The sequence below is a fragment of the Silene latifolia genome, chromosome X, assembly GCF_048544455.1.
Source record: "Silene latifolia isolate original U9 population chromosome X, ASM4854445v1, whole genome shotgun sequence".
Lineage (NCBI taxonomy): Eukaryota > Viridiplantae > Streptophyta > Magnoliopsida > Caryophyllales > Caryophyllaceae > Silene > Silene latifolia.
In genome coordinates, this window is record NC_133537.1 from 4,370,909 (window position 1) to 4,386,817 (window position 15,909).

A 15,909-nucleotide genomic window follows, 5' to 3' on the forward strand; every position below is an offset into this window, starting at 1 on the left:
TTGACCCGAAAATAGCTAGAATCTACAATGACCCGACCCGAAGTCTTCAAACTCGAGTTAAACTGACCAGAATCCGACTCGGTTAACCCGTATACCAGGTCTATAAACCGTCTTATTCTATAATCTAGTGATCAACTTTATCCTTTGACCATCAAAAGTAACGCCCAAACTCTATCAACTTTATAGTATTTACCACCCAAAAACATAATTTTCACCATCTATATACATTCATTCATTCATTGCTCATTTGAACGTACACAACATTTTTAAAAAAATGGGGAGTTGTGTTTCAAAGATAACACAAGAAACCTTGTCAAGATGTAAAGCAAGAACCAAATACATGAAACAATTCCTTGAATCTCGTCATAATCTCTCCGTTTCACTTTCATCTTACTTACGCTCTCTCCGCTCCGTCTCCGCCTCCCTCCTCCGTTTCGCCGCCGCCGAATCATCTCTCCACCAAAACCACCACCACCATCCTCCTCCGCCACCGTCGCCGCCGCCAATGTCCCCGAGTACAGACACGTGGACAACCAATGCCACGGTGTTACCTCCGCCGCCACCGCCACCAATGCCGAGTGGTGGGTCCACGTGGGATTTCTGGGACCCGTTTACGGCGGAGTATCGGATTGAGGATGAGTGGTATGATAGTGTCGATGATAGTAATGTGAGTCCGGTGGTGGTGAAGGAGAATGCGGCGGCGGAGACGGAGGCGGAGACGGAGACGGTTTTGAGAGAAGAGAAGGAGATGGTGGAGATAATTAAGGAGTTGGATGAGTATTTTTTTAGAGCGGCAAATGCTGGTGGTTTTGTTTCCGGGGTCCTTGAAATCCCGGCTTTTTCTTACGGTAAGTTTATCATGAGACCGTTTTATTAATTTTCGTAAAACCGTAACAATTAAAATTTTGAAATTTTTAGTTTAAATTTTCGATTGTTTCTAGTTTATTTATTGTGCAAATAGCTCGCTTCTGTAACGTAAGTATAAATTCTGGTTACGCTAAACAAGAATTTGCGAGAAATGTTTGTTTATGATATTTGGTTCGATTAATTTAATACTACTCGTATGATTTAATTAATAAATTCTGGTTCTGCTAAACAAGAATTTGCGAGAAATATTTGTTTATGATATTTGGTTCGATTAATTTAATACTATGATTTAATTAATGTAGGGAAGGAGAGTAATAATGGGAGGAGTTTAAGATGGACACCGGTGCTATGGGGAGGAAACGGGAAGCGAAACGGTTTAGGGTTTCGAAAATTAGGAGAAGATTGTGGCATGGTGGTTGGAAAAATGGAGATGATTAATGTTAATCAAGGTATTATTAATAATGTGATTAACCATAATGGTACTGGCAGTCATAGTGCTACTGTAGACAGACTTTATGCTTGGGAAAAGAAGCTCTTTTCTGAGGTCAAGGTATGTTATTTCTAGTCAAACATTTTACCGAGTCTTGATACCACCCTCTCATTGTAAGGATCCGCAAACTTTGAATGTGAGAGGGTGGTATAGACTAGAGACTACAGAGTCTCGGTATGATCTGATGACGTCATCTCATTTTCCTTTCTAATTATAATTCCGTAACCTAGACTAATTTGCTTTAATATAAAATGGAACAGAATGCTGAGAAATTGAAGATGGAACATGAGAAGAGAGTAGAGCAACTAAGGAGGTTGGAAATAAAGAAGGCAGACAACATGAAAACAAAGAAAATCAAAAAAGAAGTTGAAAAATTGGAGAAATTGTTGGAAGTTGCTTCTCAGGCCATTCAAACTACCTCAGATGAGATCACTAAATTAAGGGAGACTCAACTTTATCCTCAACTCCTTGACATTATTAAAGGGTAAACTGTCTTAAACTTGTGATTAATTAGTTCTTTGATGATGATAGTTATAATGATCCATGGGGCTCATATGACGATTTTATGTTAGCTGATCCCAAATCATTTCGAGATCACAATTTCGTTGTTGATATTAGCAAGGGTTGCATTATGGTGCAAAATGTGTCATGGGGTAACATTTTTTGGGGTACATTTTAATTTGTTGAGGTCGGCTAATATGAATCATCATTAAAACCGATTGTAGATTTATGTGCATGTGGAGAAGCATGTACGAGTGCCACCAAGTACAAACGGACATAGTTGCTCAGCTCAAGTACCTCAACGCCATCCCAAGCACTGAACCCACGTCTGAGATTCACCGGCAGTCTACATTGCAGCTCGAGTCTGAAATCCAACAATGGCAACAATCCTTATCCGACTTAGTTAAGTCGCAATGTGACTACATCTATTCTCTAACTGGTTGGCTCCGACTAAGCCTTTTCCAAATCAACCAAAACTCGCTAATGAAAACAATCCAAGATTCCGCAATCTACTCCCTGTGTGAAGAATGGCAAATGGCAATTGATCATTTCCCTGATAAAGTAGCCTCCGAGGGGATCAATAGCTTCTTGGGTGTCGTTCACGCCATTGTTGTCCAACAATCTGAGGAACATAAGCAGAAGAAAAAGTCTGAGAATGCTGACAAGGAGCTAGAGAAGATAGCAGCTGAGCTAAGAGCCGCCGAGGGCAAGTACGGCCCATCTTCCTTGCTCGGGATGTCGGGCACTAGAAAAGGATGGGATCCAGTTGGGGAAAAACGGGTCAAAGTCGACATGTTGAAAGCTAAGGCGGCAGAAGAGAAGAGTAGACATGAAAAAGCAGTCGGGATGAGCAGGGCGATGACTCTAAATAACCTGCAGACAGGGCTTCCCCATGTTTTTCAGGCTCTTACTGGTTTCTCAAGTGTATGTGCTCAAGGTTTCGAGAACGTATACAACAAGGACAAAAATATGGATCAGGAACATCATAGTGTTACGAAGCAGTCGGGATGACCAGGGCGATTACCCTAAATGACATTTTTGCTGGTTTAGTTTATGATGAAATCATAGTGCTTTCTGTTTAGTACTAGTTTAGCTGATTTTTTTGTGTATAACTCATAATACCGTGCTTTTCGGTGCCTAAAGGATTTTCATCTTCTTGTGCCGATAATAGTTGAACAAAATAAAGGTAACATTAATACACTATCCTTTAAAATTAGAACTGATATTTCATAAAAATACAGCCGATACATACGTAAACAAAGACACAGGCCACCAGAATATGGCAATTAACAGCACTGCATCGTAATACGCTCACATGATTCATAACCAAGATCACTCTGGTCTACTCAAGACAATCTCCATACAATCAAATTAACAGTTCGATATATACAACCTGTACAATTGAACCCTCTAGAACTAGAATCTGCTCCCACAATCGAGGAAGATGGATTAAGCTATCAGCTGGATTTAACTACCACGGCAAAAGATCATAAATATAATCTGCCGAAAAATTTACTCATGACGGAAGAGCATGTATCAATAACTAGAAGTCCTCAATATCATCATCATCAGAAAACTCAGTTGATCGATCTATGGCATTCGTTAGATCTTTTTCATCATCTTGAATTGAGTTGTTACACAAAAATGCTGCGGATCCAAGCCATTTTAGTGCTGGTTTATATTCAGTGCAGACAACAGATAAATTGGATAAGTTCTGTCCATAAGAACCCTCGACTCTTTGCCTCTCTATCTGGTGCTGCGTTAACAAATGTAAGGATCAATTTACAGCAGTCAATAGGATAGATAACGATGTGCATGAAGCTTACAGAATCAAGAACTTAGTAGGTTTTAAGATGCAAATATAGGGTGCATGCAGAAGTGCAAAATTAATAGACATGTTGAGATGATTTTATTTTTTTTTTTGGTCTCACGAAGCGCGCACATAGTCGCATTACAATAAGGGGGAGGGGGATTCGAACCTGGGACCTATTGTCCACAATACCTCCGTCTTAACCACTAGACTAAGACATCCTTGGTTGAGATGATTTTATGAGGAAACCAAGATTAAGAAAAAGACGCTCACAAACACTGACACTCACGAATAATGACATAAAATGTCTGTGAATTGTGGCTCCCTTTATACCAAAAAAAATTGAACTTCTCATCTCAACTCTCAAGGATGATACACAACAAAACAGAGATTACAAAATGTACCGTGATAAGTACTCACCATATTGCGGCGCGCTGATTGCTCCACTTGCCAAAGCATTGGTCGGCGTATTGAATGCCACCTGTGTTGGAAGTTCACTTAAATTATGACAAAGGTGTTGCATTTGCTGTATAAGCAAGCATAAATACAAGATAGGCATACCTAGAGGGAGAAGGATGAGCATTCCCGAAAAGCACCCCCCTCACAGCTACCGAAGCAGCAGCTGACTGAATAACGTTCTCTGCTTCATAGCTTCTCGAAATTCCTCGATGGTTGGAGGAAAGAAGGCAATCCGTATCACTCAAGTAAGATGACACAACCCATGCGTCTTCAATTGCTTCCTGGCTCAGGAAATCTAACACTGCAATGCAAATATGCCCGAGATACAAGATTAAGAACTGCTTTCATTAGAACAACTAAAATTTGGGAACAAGGCTGTAATTGTAGCAAGGAAGTGTAAAAGACAGAATCTGAACATTGTCCCGTGCTAGATTCAATACCTAGTAACTACGTACTCCCTCCGTTAATATAGGTTTGCTACAGAGATAGACCCATTTGGCGACACAGATTCGCAAGAGTACCAGACCATGCTTATACTTATGCTTACGTGATAGGGTCTAGAACAAAAAGTAGCAAACCCAAATAAATAGATGGAAAGATATTTAACAAGTATATACATAGTCATAACTGAATGACTTGAACACATGTGGTCAGTTTGAAAGAGATGCAAATGATGGGAATTTCTTCAGCCAACGGTACCACACAATTTGCTTCTCCATAGCCATACCCGGAACTTTTATACAAAAATTGATGTTGAAAACTGAAAAGGGAAATTGATACCCCAAGCAACCAGTAACTGATACCACTTCATCAACGGCATCCTCTTTATTTTGATATCTAGTTCTTTTGCCACATCCACTTATTATATACCCTCCACCAGCCGAGCCAATTTCAATTAGAAAATAAGAAAATGATAATTGGAAAGAAACGCACGCTTGACAAAAGCTAGTCAATTGCCTTCTCAACTGTAGCCAAACATAGATAAATAAGATATTTAACTTTTAAATGTGGGAAATTCAGCAAGATCAGAGGGAGGAATTATAAATCGAAGTGAGGGGGAATATAAGGAGTGAAGCAGAAAAAACGTTGCAGTTCAGTTGGAGGGAGAGTTTGTTAATGGTTTGGATGTTGCGGAGAGGGATATACACAATCAGCGGAGAAGCATATCTGTGAGCATTATAATATGTTCGAAAGTTGATGAGAATGTTTTTGTGAGATAAAGGAGCAACAGGTATGTTCTGAGACCATTTAAACAAACATGCAAATATTAGGTAAAGCAAAGTGGCTAACCATTTTCAAACAAAAAATCAGCCACTGGTTTTGCTTGCCCATATGCTTGACTAAGAACCTTCTCTGGAGCATCCATCTTCAAAGGTAATCTGGTTAATCCTTCTTTCAAATAGAAATCTTCATCTACAATAAAACAAGTCTTCCAATTAAACTTTTTAAGCACACATCGAGCTTGTGTGATGCACAAAATAACACCTGACACTTTTATTAGAAACTATTTATTAGGTGTGCATGTGCTATAGACAATCAAGCACTTAAACAAATACAATAAAAGTGCTAATGAATGACAGGCTTTAAATTACAAGTAAGGTTTCCATTGCCACCAAAAGACATTAAAACTTGAGACAAATAAGTGGAAAAGAACGAAACTGATGAGATGCACTAGGAAATGATACGCAAAAGACCATAAGGACTTGACAAATACAATAATTACATGCTAATGAACAACAAACTCTAAATTGAGAAGTGAGATATCCATTGCCACCATAGAGCATTAAAATTTGAGAAAAATAAGTGGAAGAGAATGAAACTGATAAGAAGCTGCTATACTTCACATAGGAGAAAACTGATTTCTGGAATTGAATTCTGCAGGAAAAAGAAAAAATAAGGGAAAAACGCAAAAGATGGAAAAATATAAGCTACAACCCCGACCATCCCCAAGCAGTGGTCGCGCTAACTAGGTCGCGACCCGATTTTACTCTTAATCCTACCTTATTAACCTTGACCCATTTTCACCCTCCCAAGCAGAAGGTCGCGACCTAGGTCATCAACCCAATCATTATCCACTTTACAATATTCCCAATCATTGTTTTTTTATTGTTTTATAATTGTTCAACCAATAAGAAATTGACACGTAGAAGGTCAATAAGACCATCTCTTTTGATCAACCTTGGTCACAAATTGACCATCCTTGGTCACAAATTGACCATTTCTTGTTTTTGGTCACAAATTAACCACCATTGGTCACACATTAACAATACTAATTACTTGATTAACCTTGACCAAGCAAGGTCATGACCAAGCAATTGACCTTGCTTGGGGATGGTCTAACCCACGGGCTAGGTTAAAACACATCAATCACTCCCTGGCACACCTTACTGCATACCTCATTTTTTCATATTATTGCTTCTGAATTGTCAAAGTTACGTATAAGTAGGAAAAGTGGGAATAATAGTTTTTTCCTTTTTGAGAGGGTTGTTTGGAAGAAAAGAAGAGATTCAAACAAGAGCCGGAAAACAACATTTAAAACTAATGTATGTGAAAGCTTTACCCAAAGCAATAGTATTAATAATCATGATAAATACATAAACTCTGACAGCTACACTGTTAGTGATACTTACTGCATTCCATGGTACAATCAGTCTCCCTTTTGTTGTGCAAAACCTTCCCAAGGGCATGAAATAAAGATAGTGTTTGATCTCTGCCTAATCTGGATGATAAATCAGCATCCTCTTGAACAGGATCAAGCCCACTAGCTTCAGAGTCGCATTTGTCAGAAAACAAAAGCCCCCTTCTTTGTTGTTTCAGAGAAAAGTACTGTAAAGTCATGATAGCCTGTCTAATATCTCCTCCACTTGCATTAGCTATTGAATCTATTTGCTCACTATCTGCGCTGCATTTTTCTTGCATACATATTCTGGAAAGTGCCTTTTTAAGAGAATTAACTGTTACTGGATTGAAAGCCACCTGAAAAAATTCAGTGAACAAGCTCACAAAATTTTAACAAGTTCAAGTACAAGGCATCTAAATGGTAAAGAAGAATAGCTTTCCAGGAATGGCGACCTTACAAGCTCCAGCACTCTCTACTGCTGATGAAACTTCATCCCAGTAACGCATGCTTACATCAGCCGAGTCAGCACCACTGTACTCAGTTATACATATCACTGTGGGTATCTGAACAGACCTAACAAGAAGTTCCAAGCACCTCTGAAGTCTTCCTTGAGCAACTTTTCCATTGGCTAAAGGCAGATCTTCAATCAAGAGTACCATAGACGGTCTTGACGCTTCCAAACATGATGAAAGCAGTCCATATTTTCTTACACGTTCTACAAAATTCTCAAACTCATCCAGCTTCGATATGTACCGTAGTCCTGGACATTAGTAATATGGCTCACTAAGAAAGTATGATAAATAGAAGTAGCAGGCAGGTTTATTAAAATCCGGAACTTAAAGGTAGAGAATATAAACTACCCTATGTTTAGTTTTTAAAATGAATTGCTTTATTCCTTATTTGTTCAAATCAATGAAATATAGGATTTAGCTTCGCAGAGTCTTCGTTACATCATATATAGAAACAAACTTTATTTTTCAACTTACATGCAGTTATTATTGCCTCAGATGTTTTGCACGAATAAATTACTTAAACATTGCACTTTACCACGTATTATAGTTAGCAAAATTCCTGCATCTCAATCTAATCCAAATAATACAATACCACTTGTGACAGGTCTCTCAACACCAATAGAACAACATTACCACAGTACAGTCTTTTCCTCAAGCATCTTGCAAACAGTGGGATAAGGGGGGAGGTCGAATGTACGCAGTTCGCAACCCTATCCTTGCAGGTGAACACACATAAGTTGCTTACATATAACCCATAATGAAAATTGCATCAAACTCAACAACAAACATCCAACATATATTCCATTTGATAGAGGACAAACTTTTGCAGCAAAAGTACCTGCATTCGAGTTATGAACATGTTCTTGCCAAAGGGTTGGAGTAGGTGTATTCCACTCGCAAATTTCTGCTCCAACATGAGAAGCAACAGCGCGTATAGTTGCCTACAATCAAACTTCACCACTAATTAGAAAACCACTAATTAGAAAAGCCAAAGACCAATTTGACATTAAATACTATTGCATATGAAACGACTAGATCAAAATAACTAGATAATGAATGAATTGCTTGATTGATGCTGGATAAGCACAACACATATGAAGTGATAAAGTCATGAGATCAAGTGGAACATACAGATTTTCCAATCCCAGCTTGGCCAATGATGAGAAGAACATAATTTTGGCACTCCTACAACATAGGCAAATCAAATAACCGTCAATAAGTTTGTTCGTCTTTGTCTCTATACAGTAATGACGTACTGCACTTGCCAAACACTACACACCTTTGAATTGTTCAGTCTGCCTTCAAGCCATACCTTAACTTCTTCCACCTGCCAATGTAGCGCAATTGCGTCACGCAACAGAAACCAACTACGAGTATACTACAATAAATCAAAAATTGAACCAATAGAATTAGTGCATAAGGTGTACTTTCTTCTTATGAACGGCAAGCTCATCCACAGAACGAGGCCTATATTTATCAACCCATGATTCCGCCCCATCAGCCTTCTTACAACCTGATTCAAATTTCATCCCATATGTCAGAAGACAGAACACTCCCAAACTCACAGAACCACCACAAAACAAACAATTATATACACATCACTTGTCGACATTCCGTCTTAAATCGTTTAACTGACTGACATTGTATCATCATACATAAATAACAACGAATATCAAAGTTCATAATCTACTTCCAATCAAATTTTAGCCAAATGCCTATGTTAATCATACTATGCTGTATTTAAATCAAACGTATGGAATTAGCTTGAACGGGAGAGAGTATACAACTAAATGAAACCGGAAAGTATAATGGAAGTAGACGAAACATATTGCGTTGGTTACGGCGTACCAGTAGATACCTTAAACCCAGCAAAACCGTGAGCGAAATCTTCAGATAAGAATTTAAGCTGCAATCAACACATTCAATCATTCAAGCATTAAACCATCAATAACACAACTACTTCAACATTTATAAGAGTTATTAAGTAAGAATTTCGAAATTACATCATCAAATGTGGAAAACAATTCAACAGAAGAGGAGAGAGATTGAGAAATTCGCGGCTTCTTCTTGTTCGTCGACTTAGCTGTAGAGGTTTTCGGTTTTGGTTTCGAATTCGATGATTTAGGAATTGAATTGCAACGATTAGACTTTGAATTTGAGCGAAGCGACCGAGTGTTCTTGACATTGTTGTTCGTTTCATCATCTTCATCGTCGTCGGAAGATAGAATTACAATGGCGTTGCTTCGTTTCTTCATTTTGAAACCCTAATTTGATTCAATTTTGGCGCCAGTGAGACGAATTAGGGAAGATTGTGAAACCCTAATTTGATTTCAATTTGGGAGTTGCGAGTTTGGGGAGAAGTGTGTGGAAAAAAGCGCGGGTTTTTTTAATGATATCGCACACGGCTGAGTTCATATAAGTAGATCGTATCTTAGTGTACGAAGGAAGCCTCGCAAAAGGGATCCGAGTATCCGACCCGGCAAGCTTGACCCCAAGACTTCGAAATGACTCGATTTAGACCTGGTAAAATTAATCGGCCTAAATAACCGACCTGAACTCGACATGCACCCTAATTGAGGAACTGAATCTGACCCAAGATCCGAATTGACCTGACACTATCCAACCCGATCCGAAAGTTTAATATCGCGTATTGACCGTTTTCTCAACAACTTACCCGAAAATGACAGGGCTGAAATGACCCGAGCTGGCACGAATTATTGCAAAACCAAACAACCAAATCCGAATTAACCTGTTTGCCAATCTACTCGAAATATATGGTCCAAACTTACTTCGAACTTCTGAAGTGATCCGACTTGAAATTATCCTGTTCCGGGTTTAATTCCAGAGCAGGTGTTTGTTACCACTCGTAGCTAGTAGAATGATGTCCTTGCTTGAATCCTCCTTGCGGTCTCCTGAAACGATGAACAAACTGAGGGCTCGGCTTTGGCCGAGCGTACTCACTCCGACGCTCAAGTCGGTGAACTTAGAGAGAGTTGTTGTAACACGGCTAAGAGTGTATTGTAGAGAGATAAGGAAGATATTACCAGATGAATAGTGGTTATTAGGTCAATTTGTGGATGCTTTCCTCAATGAAGGTTGAGGAGTATTTATAGGCTTTCGCCTTTTGTCACGTAGTGGCCAAGTGGCTATCAGGTGAAAAGACTGTTATACCCTCGGCCGATGGACCCGTGGCGAGGCTCGCCGAGGGTCTTGGATATGAGTACGCGGTTTGTGTCCCGGGCGCGGTTAATCCGCCGAGACCAGTGACAGCCGATGGGCTTCACCGGCTAGATGTTTAAGTCGTTGACTTTCTTTGTGAATACCCTTGACCTTGCTCAATGTGTTAACTTGGTCGGGTGCGAATATGCCCCATCAATTTGCCCCCAGCGTAGTCTATGCCGTGGTATGGGCTTCGATGTATGTGAACGTATATTCTGCGTAAGTATTTTTGCAAAATTTTTGGTATCGGCTTCTTCTGAAGCATCGGCGTGGTTCTTGTTAGGCCGTACCATATATCCCCCCTCCACATGGATGCGTAAAGGGTATCCGATGTGGGAAATAATATGACGCTGGCCGATACCAGGGCTGAGAGTTGTGGACAGCGGGCCGCCCACGGGGGCGCTTGGTGAAGGGGCTCGAAAACAAGCGTTTGCATTTTGTATGGAGTCGCCACCAATTTTTATGGGAAATTGGAACCGTTCGAACACCTCGTGTCATGTCAAGACACAAAGTAGAGACATGAACACTAAGCAATCGTTACCCTTAGCATTCTATGTCTAGAATGACTCTCGTGGATGCCAATGAACACGGGTGCTCACGGAGATCTGGAGTAAGGGGTGAGGGTACGTATTAGGAAGCTCTTTTGATCGAACACCTAATCCCGCCCGCCTCGATAGCGGCCTCTACTAATGATTAGGGAAGTTATTCGTACTTGATATATCGTCGGTTGAATGCATGCAATGCAACATCCATTAGATTAATCCTAGCATGTGAGAATTTAACTAAGTCGGTTGACATGTAATTAGCATACAATTGGGTCGAAGTTGGAATTAATGCTCATTACATGTGAAAACATACAAGCAATAAAAGAAATAAAATAAATACAATAATGAAAATTACAATAATTACATTGGAATAGGCGATTTATGTCGAAAATACCTTTAAAACGGATGTTTGAGAAAACGAATAAAAGAATAAAATTACGAACAGGAATTAGCGTGATAATACGGATATTAGTTGGTTAATACGTAATCTAAACAAACTAGGTCAAGGCAGAAAAGGAATTCAGGGACCAAATCACCCTGAACAGCGCGGCAGACACTGCGCCCTTTGGAAGAGGCGCAGGCTTGATTCTTTGCGTCTGTTCAAGGGGTGAGTTCTGGCTGTGAAGCCGGAACTGCAAATCGTTAATATTAATTGGTAAATTTAAAGATTGATTATGATTTTAGACTCGGATGAAAGTGATTAATGGATTATTTCACATATGAATATGTCATAAAACAGTAGAACATGGATGAGACGGAATTAAACGGATTAATTATGTGAAGGGTCGATGTTAATTAATGAACAAACTAACTGAACGAATTAATTAGACTAAACATGAGGAATTGAGGACGAATTAGTGATGAACAATAAATAAACAGATGCAAATTTATCAACAACGAATTCCAGAAACTCAATATGAACGGATTGAACCTCTGAAACCCGAAACTTGAATTTAATGACGAAAAACCCGCAAATATGAATTATAAGGGATTTAAGTCGGACTTGAGGACTAATTAAGCATGAATGATGAATTATATACAACATACATATGATCTATAAATTACCGTGATGAAGAATTAAAGAACAAAACAAAAGGAACAATTTTGATACGAATTACAGAGGACGGAGGAAGAAGAAAAGAAGCAGGAACTGCGGCAGCCTCACGAAGAGGCGCAGCAGGTGCTGCGCTCCTTCGAAGAGGCGCAGCAATTGCTGCGTCTTTTCTCGACGTCTGTCTACTGGAAGTCCGCAAAACAGGTTTTAAAGACGGTTTTAGAAATCGATTTTAATGGTGTTTCCGACATAAATCTTACAATTGTTATACAATAATTAAAATACAATAAATGAAAGGAATATACACCCTCAGACTTACATGTTGACGGAACGAGAAGAACTAAGATATCGATTAGTGAATGCTCGACGCGAATGCAAGGAAAGAGTGCCCTCGTAAGAGGAAAACGATTTAACAAGATTGATTAATTAGATTGATTGAGTGTAGTGGTCAAATTGGTCGGTCATGCAACGGAGAGGTCGGTACCGGAAGATCCGAGCTTACGTGGTCGGAAGTCCAAGCACGTAGGCGCCAATTAGTAAGAACGAAGTCTAGAATGCAAAGGGAGAAGAGAAGGGCGGACACTCGCGTGAGAAATATGAGGAACGAAGGCTCCTATTTATACTAATCACACGACGGAATTATGGTAAGACTAGGATACGGAAGGAAAGATCCGGAAATAACCGACTTAGGCTAAAACACGGAAACTTGGACAAAAAGAAAGCCCTGGAAAAGGCGCAGCGATTCTGCGTCCCTTGGAAGAGGCGCACTGCCGCGTCCTTTCCCGGGTAGGTTCCTCTGCGCGTAGAAAACGCGTTTGACAGCCTGTCGTATTTTAGGCATAACTTTCTCTACAAGACTCGGATTAAGGTGATTTCGGTGGCGTTGGAAAGCTAAGAAAGAGATCTAGAACTTTATGTGAAATAGACCTGACCCAAAAAAGTCGTTATGACCTCGTAAAACGGGCCTAAAGGTCGGGTTATCATTTTAGCTAAATGAAATGCATATTTTATAATGTAAACTTTATGTTTAGCCTAATGAAGTGACATGGGACTCAAAATGAGATATAATCTCAACATATTATGACATCCTAACCTTAGGTAGACAAGCACATTGCTTTGACTCGGGATTTGACGGTTTTAGGAAATGAAGACGGTTTTTGACCCGGACTCCAAATGTACTCTAATTACTGTCAAAACGACCGTATCGGCACGTAGATGACAACTAAGAGGTAGACATTAATATTTGAGCAATCACTTGACGATAATCTTACGAACTGTCACAAATCGTTCCGCGTATCAACATGCGGCCCAATCATCACCGGGTGGTTTGCGGGAGGTGCAGAAACGAGGTGTCTACAAGAGTGCCGGTCACTTTTGATTGCCCCCGGCTGGTGCTTCCTGGCATGGTCGATCATGTGGCCGGCGGAGAGCAGGTGCCTAGGAATTTGTTGAGGGAGATGAACAGGCGAAGAGATGTGAATGGTCGTGTTGAATACGCTTGGTAACTGTAGCATTGATTGACATTCAACTGTTGCGTCGATTGACATTCAACTGTTGCATGTCTGACACGTGTCCGCTTGCTGATTGGTTGACGCTTCATGGGCTGTGCCCTGATTGGTCCTTCTTCATGGGCTTTTCCCTATAAATAGGGTATTTACTTCGTGATTTTGGCCATTAATTTCATTTCTTCAAATTTTCAAAATTTTTTTTCCAAAATCTTCCTCTTTAAACTTTCAAGGGCTTTCTTTTCTTCCAATCTTCGGTCTTCGATCCGGCGAGTGTATTTCTTCAAGGTAATCAAACAAATTTTCTTTTATTTCGTTTGTAGTTTGTTGTGAACATGTCTTCAACGATCTTTGGACCTAGTAAACCCGCGTCGGGGGCCCCAGTCTCCTTCTCCTGAAGTTGATCCTCAAATTCTTGAGGAATGGGAGGACTCTGATTCCTATGGCGATTTTGGTGATGATTTCGGTGATGAAGAGGAAAGGCCTCGTCCTAACGAAGGGAGGCAGTATGTTATGGATCACGGCGACGCCTGTAAGGTCCGTTCTGACCGTGCTTGGACTCATAAGCTCGCCAGTTGTTCAGGCGAGAAATTTTTCGAGGGCCATTTTTTCTTCGGTAGGGGATACAAAATTGTTATCCCTGAGGAGGGTCAGGCCGTCTGTTGCCCTCCACCGGGCCACACCGGCGTGTATATGCGGCATTTGGAGTATGGGCTCCGGTTTCCGTTGAATGAGCACGTTATGGCCATTATTAGAGCCATGAACGTTGCCGTTGCACAACTGCACCCGTTGGCTATGAGGACCATAATCGGCTTTGTCTGGCTCTGTCTCTTCAAGGGAGAGGCCCCAACGGTGAATTTATTCCGCCGGCTTCACCATCTCAAACCATTTTCTGGCGCGCGTCGGATGGTACGGTGTGGAGATGGAGCCGGGTTATGTCTCTGTCAACAACAAACTTTCTTCTTGCAAGGATCGGAAGGCCAGTGGGTGTACGTTAAGGTGCTTGGATGACTATCCGCCGCCACGCTTTTTTCCAAAGACCGAGTTAACTTGCGGTGTGAGACTCGGGCGGAGCACGATAGATGGGTTTCCGGAAGAAGCTCAAAATGGATGCTAGCGATGTCTATCTCCCGGACGACGATGAGAAGGCGCAATGAGGCTCTTTGAGGTGGACAAGAGTGGGGTGCCGAAAAGATGGATTCCTCCGACGCGATCATCCTTCGGGATGAGCCGCTCTGCCATGTCGGCCTCATACCGGCCCTAGCACAGGGTGAGTGGGGTCGGTGTGAGGCCCATCGCCGCTCTTAATGCTCTTGCTCCTCGAATTCCGGTTTATTTCCTCTACTTAACTCTTTCTTTGTTTCTTTCGAGACCACTTTGGAAAGGGCTTGTCGAGGATCTTCTCCGGAGAAATGGGGCCGCACAAAGATGGGACCGTTGCCAACTTGCATCCCAAGGCTCAAACCCACGACCGTAGGAGGTCGCCGGGTGATCTTATGGAGCGGGGGAGGGGGGCTTGAGCGTGGAGGAGGCTCAGGCGAAGGTTATCGGCGGCGTTGTTCGTCGGACGCGGAAAACAGTGTCTTCGGCGGCGAGGGCGTCGACGTTGGCTCCAACTCCCACCCCTCCAACTCCCACCCCCCCTTCTAAAAAGGTGGAGGTTGTTGATATTCCTTCTGAGGGGGACTCCGATGCGGAGGAATCTCCCCTTATCCGAAAGAGGAAGGAGGCAGCCTCTACCGTTGGCAAGGAAGTGCCTCCTCCGGCCAAGAAGGCGAAACACGGTACCTATTCATTCCGTGGCCTAAATTTAGCCGAGTCATTGGGTGCTCCTGGTGACAGCTTCGACATGTCGATATACGTTGATACTGACGTCTTTATTAAATTTTTGTAGGCCAGCCGCAGCCGGCTTCTGCTCTCGTTGGGCAGCAGGTGGAGAGGACCTCTGCGCAGGTTGGTGATCAAGGCGTCACCGTCAACCCTTCATCCCAGAAGGCTTCCTCCTCCCAGCCGCAGGTTGGGGGTCAAATTGTTACCACCGTCCCTTCAACCCAGAAGGCTTCTGTCTCCCAGCTTATAGAGGAAGGCACGAAGCTAATTAGGGAGCTTGCAAGGTGGAACGTGGTTACTTCTTTCGTCTCTCACGGAGCAGGAGAAGGCCGTGGCTCGAGCTGTTCATGAGCGTAATGCCGCTAAGCAGGTGGCTGCGTCGGCAAAGCTAGGTCTCCTCAATGAGCGGAAGCTTAGGGGAGATGCTGAGAAGGCGCTCTTGGCTGAAAGAAAACTCAGGGAGGACGCCGAAAAAGAGGTCCTTGCTGAGAAAGCCA

At 41.6% G+C, this 15,909-nt stretch overlaps 2 protein-coding genes across 2 annotated transcripts; one reads left to right on the forward strand and one right to left on the reverse strand.

The window, feature by feature from the left end:
* Positions 1–207: 207 nt before the first annotated feature.
* Positions 208–2,982, forward strand: LOC141622352 (protein ALTERED PHOSPHATE STARVATION RESPONSE 1-like). The gene is made up of 4 exons (XM_074438397.1): positions 208–848; positions 1,170–1,417; positions 1,618–1,841; positions 2,083–2,982. Exons 1-4 carry the CDS (start codon positions 275–277, stop codon positions 2,867–2,869), a joined length of 1,833 nt encoding a protein of 610 aa, XP_074294498.1. The 5' UTR covers positions 208–274; the 3' UTR covers positions 2,870–2,982.
* A 63-nt stretch (positions 2,983–3,045) lies between these two features.
* Positions 3,046–9,653, reverse strand: LOC141622351 (cell cycle checkpoint protein RAD17-like). Its single transcript, XM_074438396.1, has 12 exons — positions 9,263–9,653; positions 9,108–9,165; positions 8,687–8,772; positions 8,539–8,586; positions 8,391–8,444; positions 8,098–8,200; positions 7,200–7,507; positions 6,758–7,103; positions 5,418–5,540; positions 4,230–4,428; positions 4,089–4,149; positions 3,046–3,614 (listed from the first exon to the last, which is right to left on the reverse strand). Exons 1-12 carry the CDS (start codon positions 9,512–9,514, stop codon positions 3,402–3,404), a joined length of 1,851 nt encoding a protein of 616 aa, XP_074294497.1. The 5' UTR covers positions 9,515–9,653; the 3' UTR covers positions 3,046–3,401.
* Between the last annotated feature and the right edge of the window lie 6,256 nt (positions 9,654–15,909).

What these genes read in the sequence shown, in the direction of transcription:
- LOC141622352 (XM_074438397.1), top strand. Translation starts at nt 275, where the DNA reads ATGGGGAGTTGTGTTTCAAAGATAACACAAGAAACCTTGTCAAGATGT. An exon ending in AGCTCTTTTCTGAGGTCAAG is followed by an intron (nt 1,418 to 1,617) that starts GTATGTTATTTC and finishes AAAATGGAACAG; the next exon opens with AATGCTGAGAAATTGAAGAT. An exon ending in CTCCTTGACATTATTAAAGG is followed by an intron (nt 1,842 to 2,082) that starts GTAAACTGTCTT and finishes AACCGATTGTAG; the next exon opens with ATTTATGTGCATGTGGAGAA.
- LOC141622351 (XM_074438396.1), bottom strand. Translation starts at nt 9,514, where the DNA reads ATGAAGAAACGAAGCAACGCCATTGTAATTCTATCTTCCGACGACGAT. An exon ending in TGTTTTCCACATTTGATGAT is followed by an intron (nt 9,166 to 9,262) that starts GTAATTTCGAAA and finishes TGTTGATTGCAG; the next exon opens with CTTAAATTCTTATCTGAAGA. An exon ending in GCAGACTGAACAATTCAAAG is followed by an intron (nt 8,445 to 8,538) that starts GTGTGTAGTGTT and finishes CCTATGTTGTAG; the next exon opens with GAGTGCCAAAATTATGTTCT.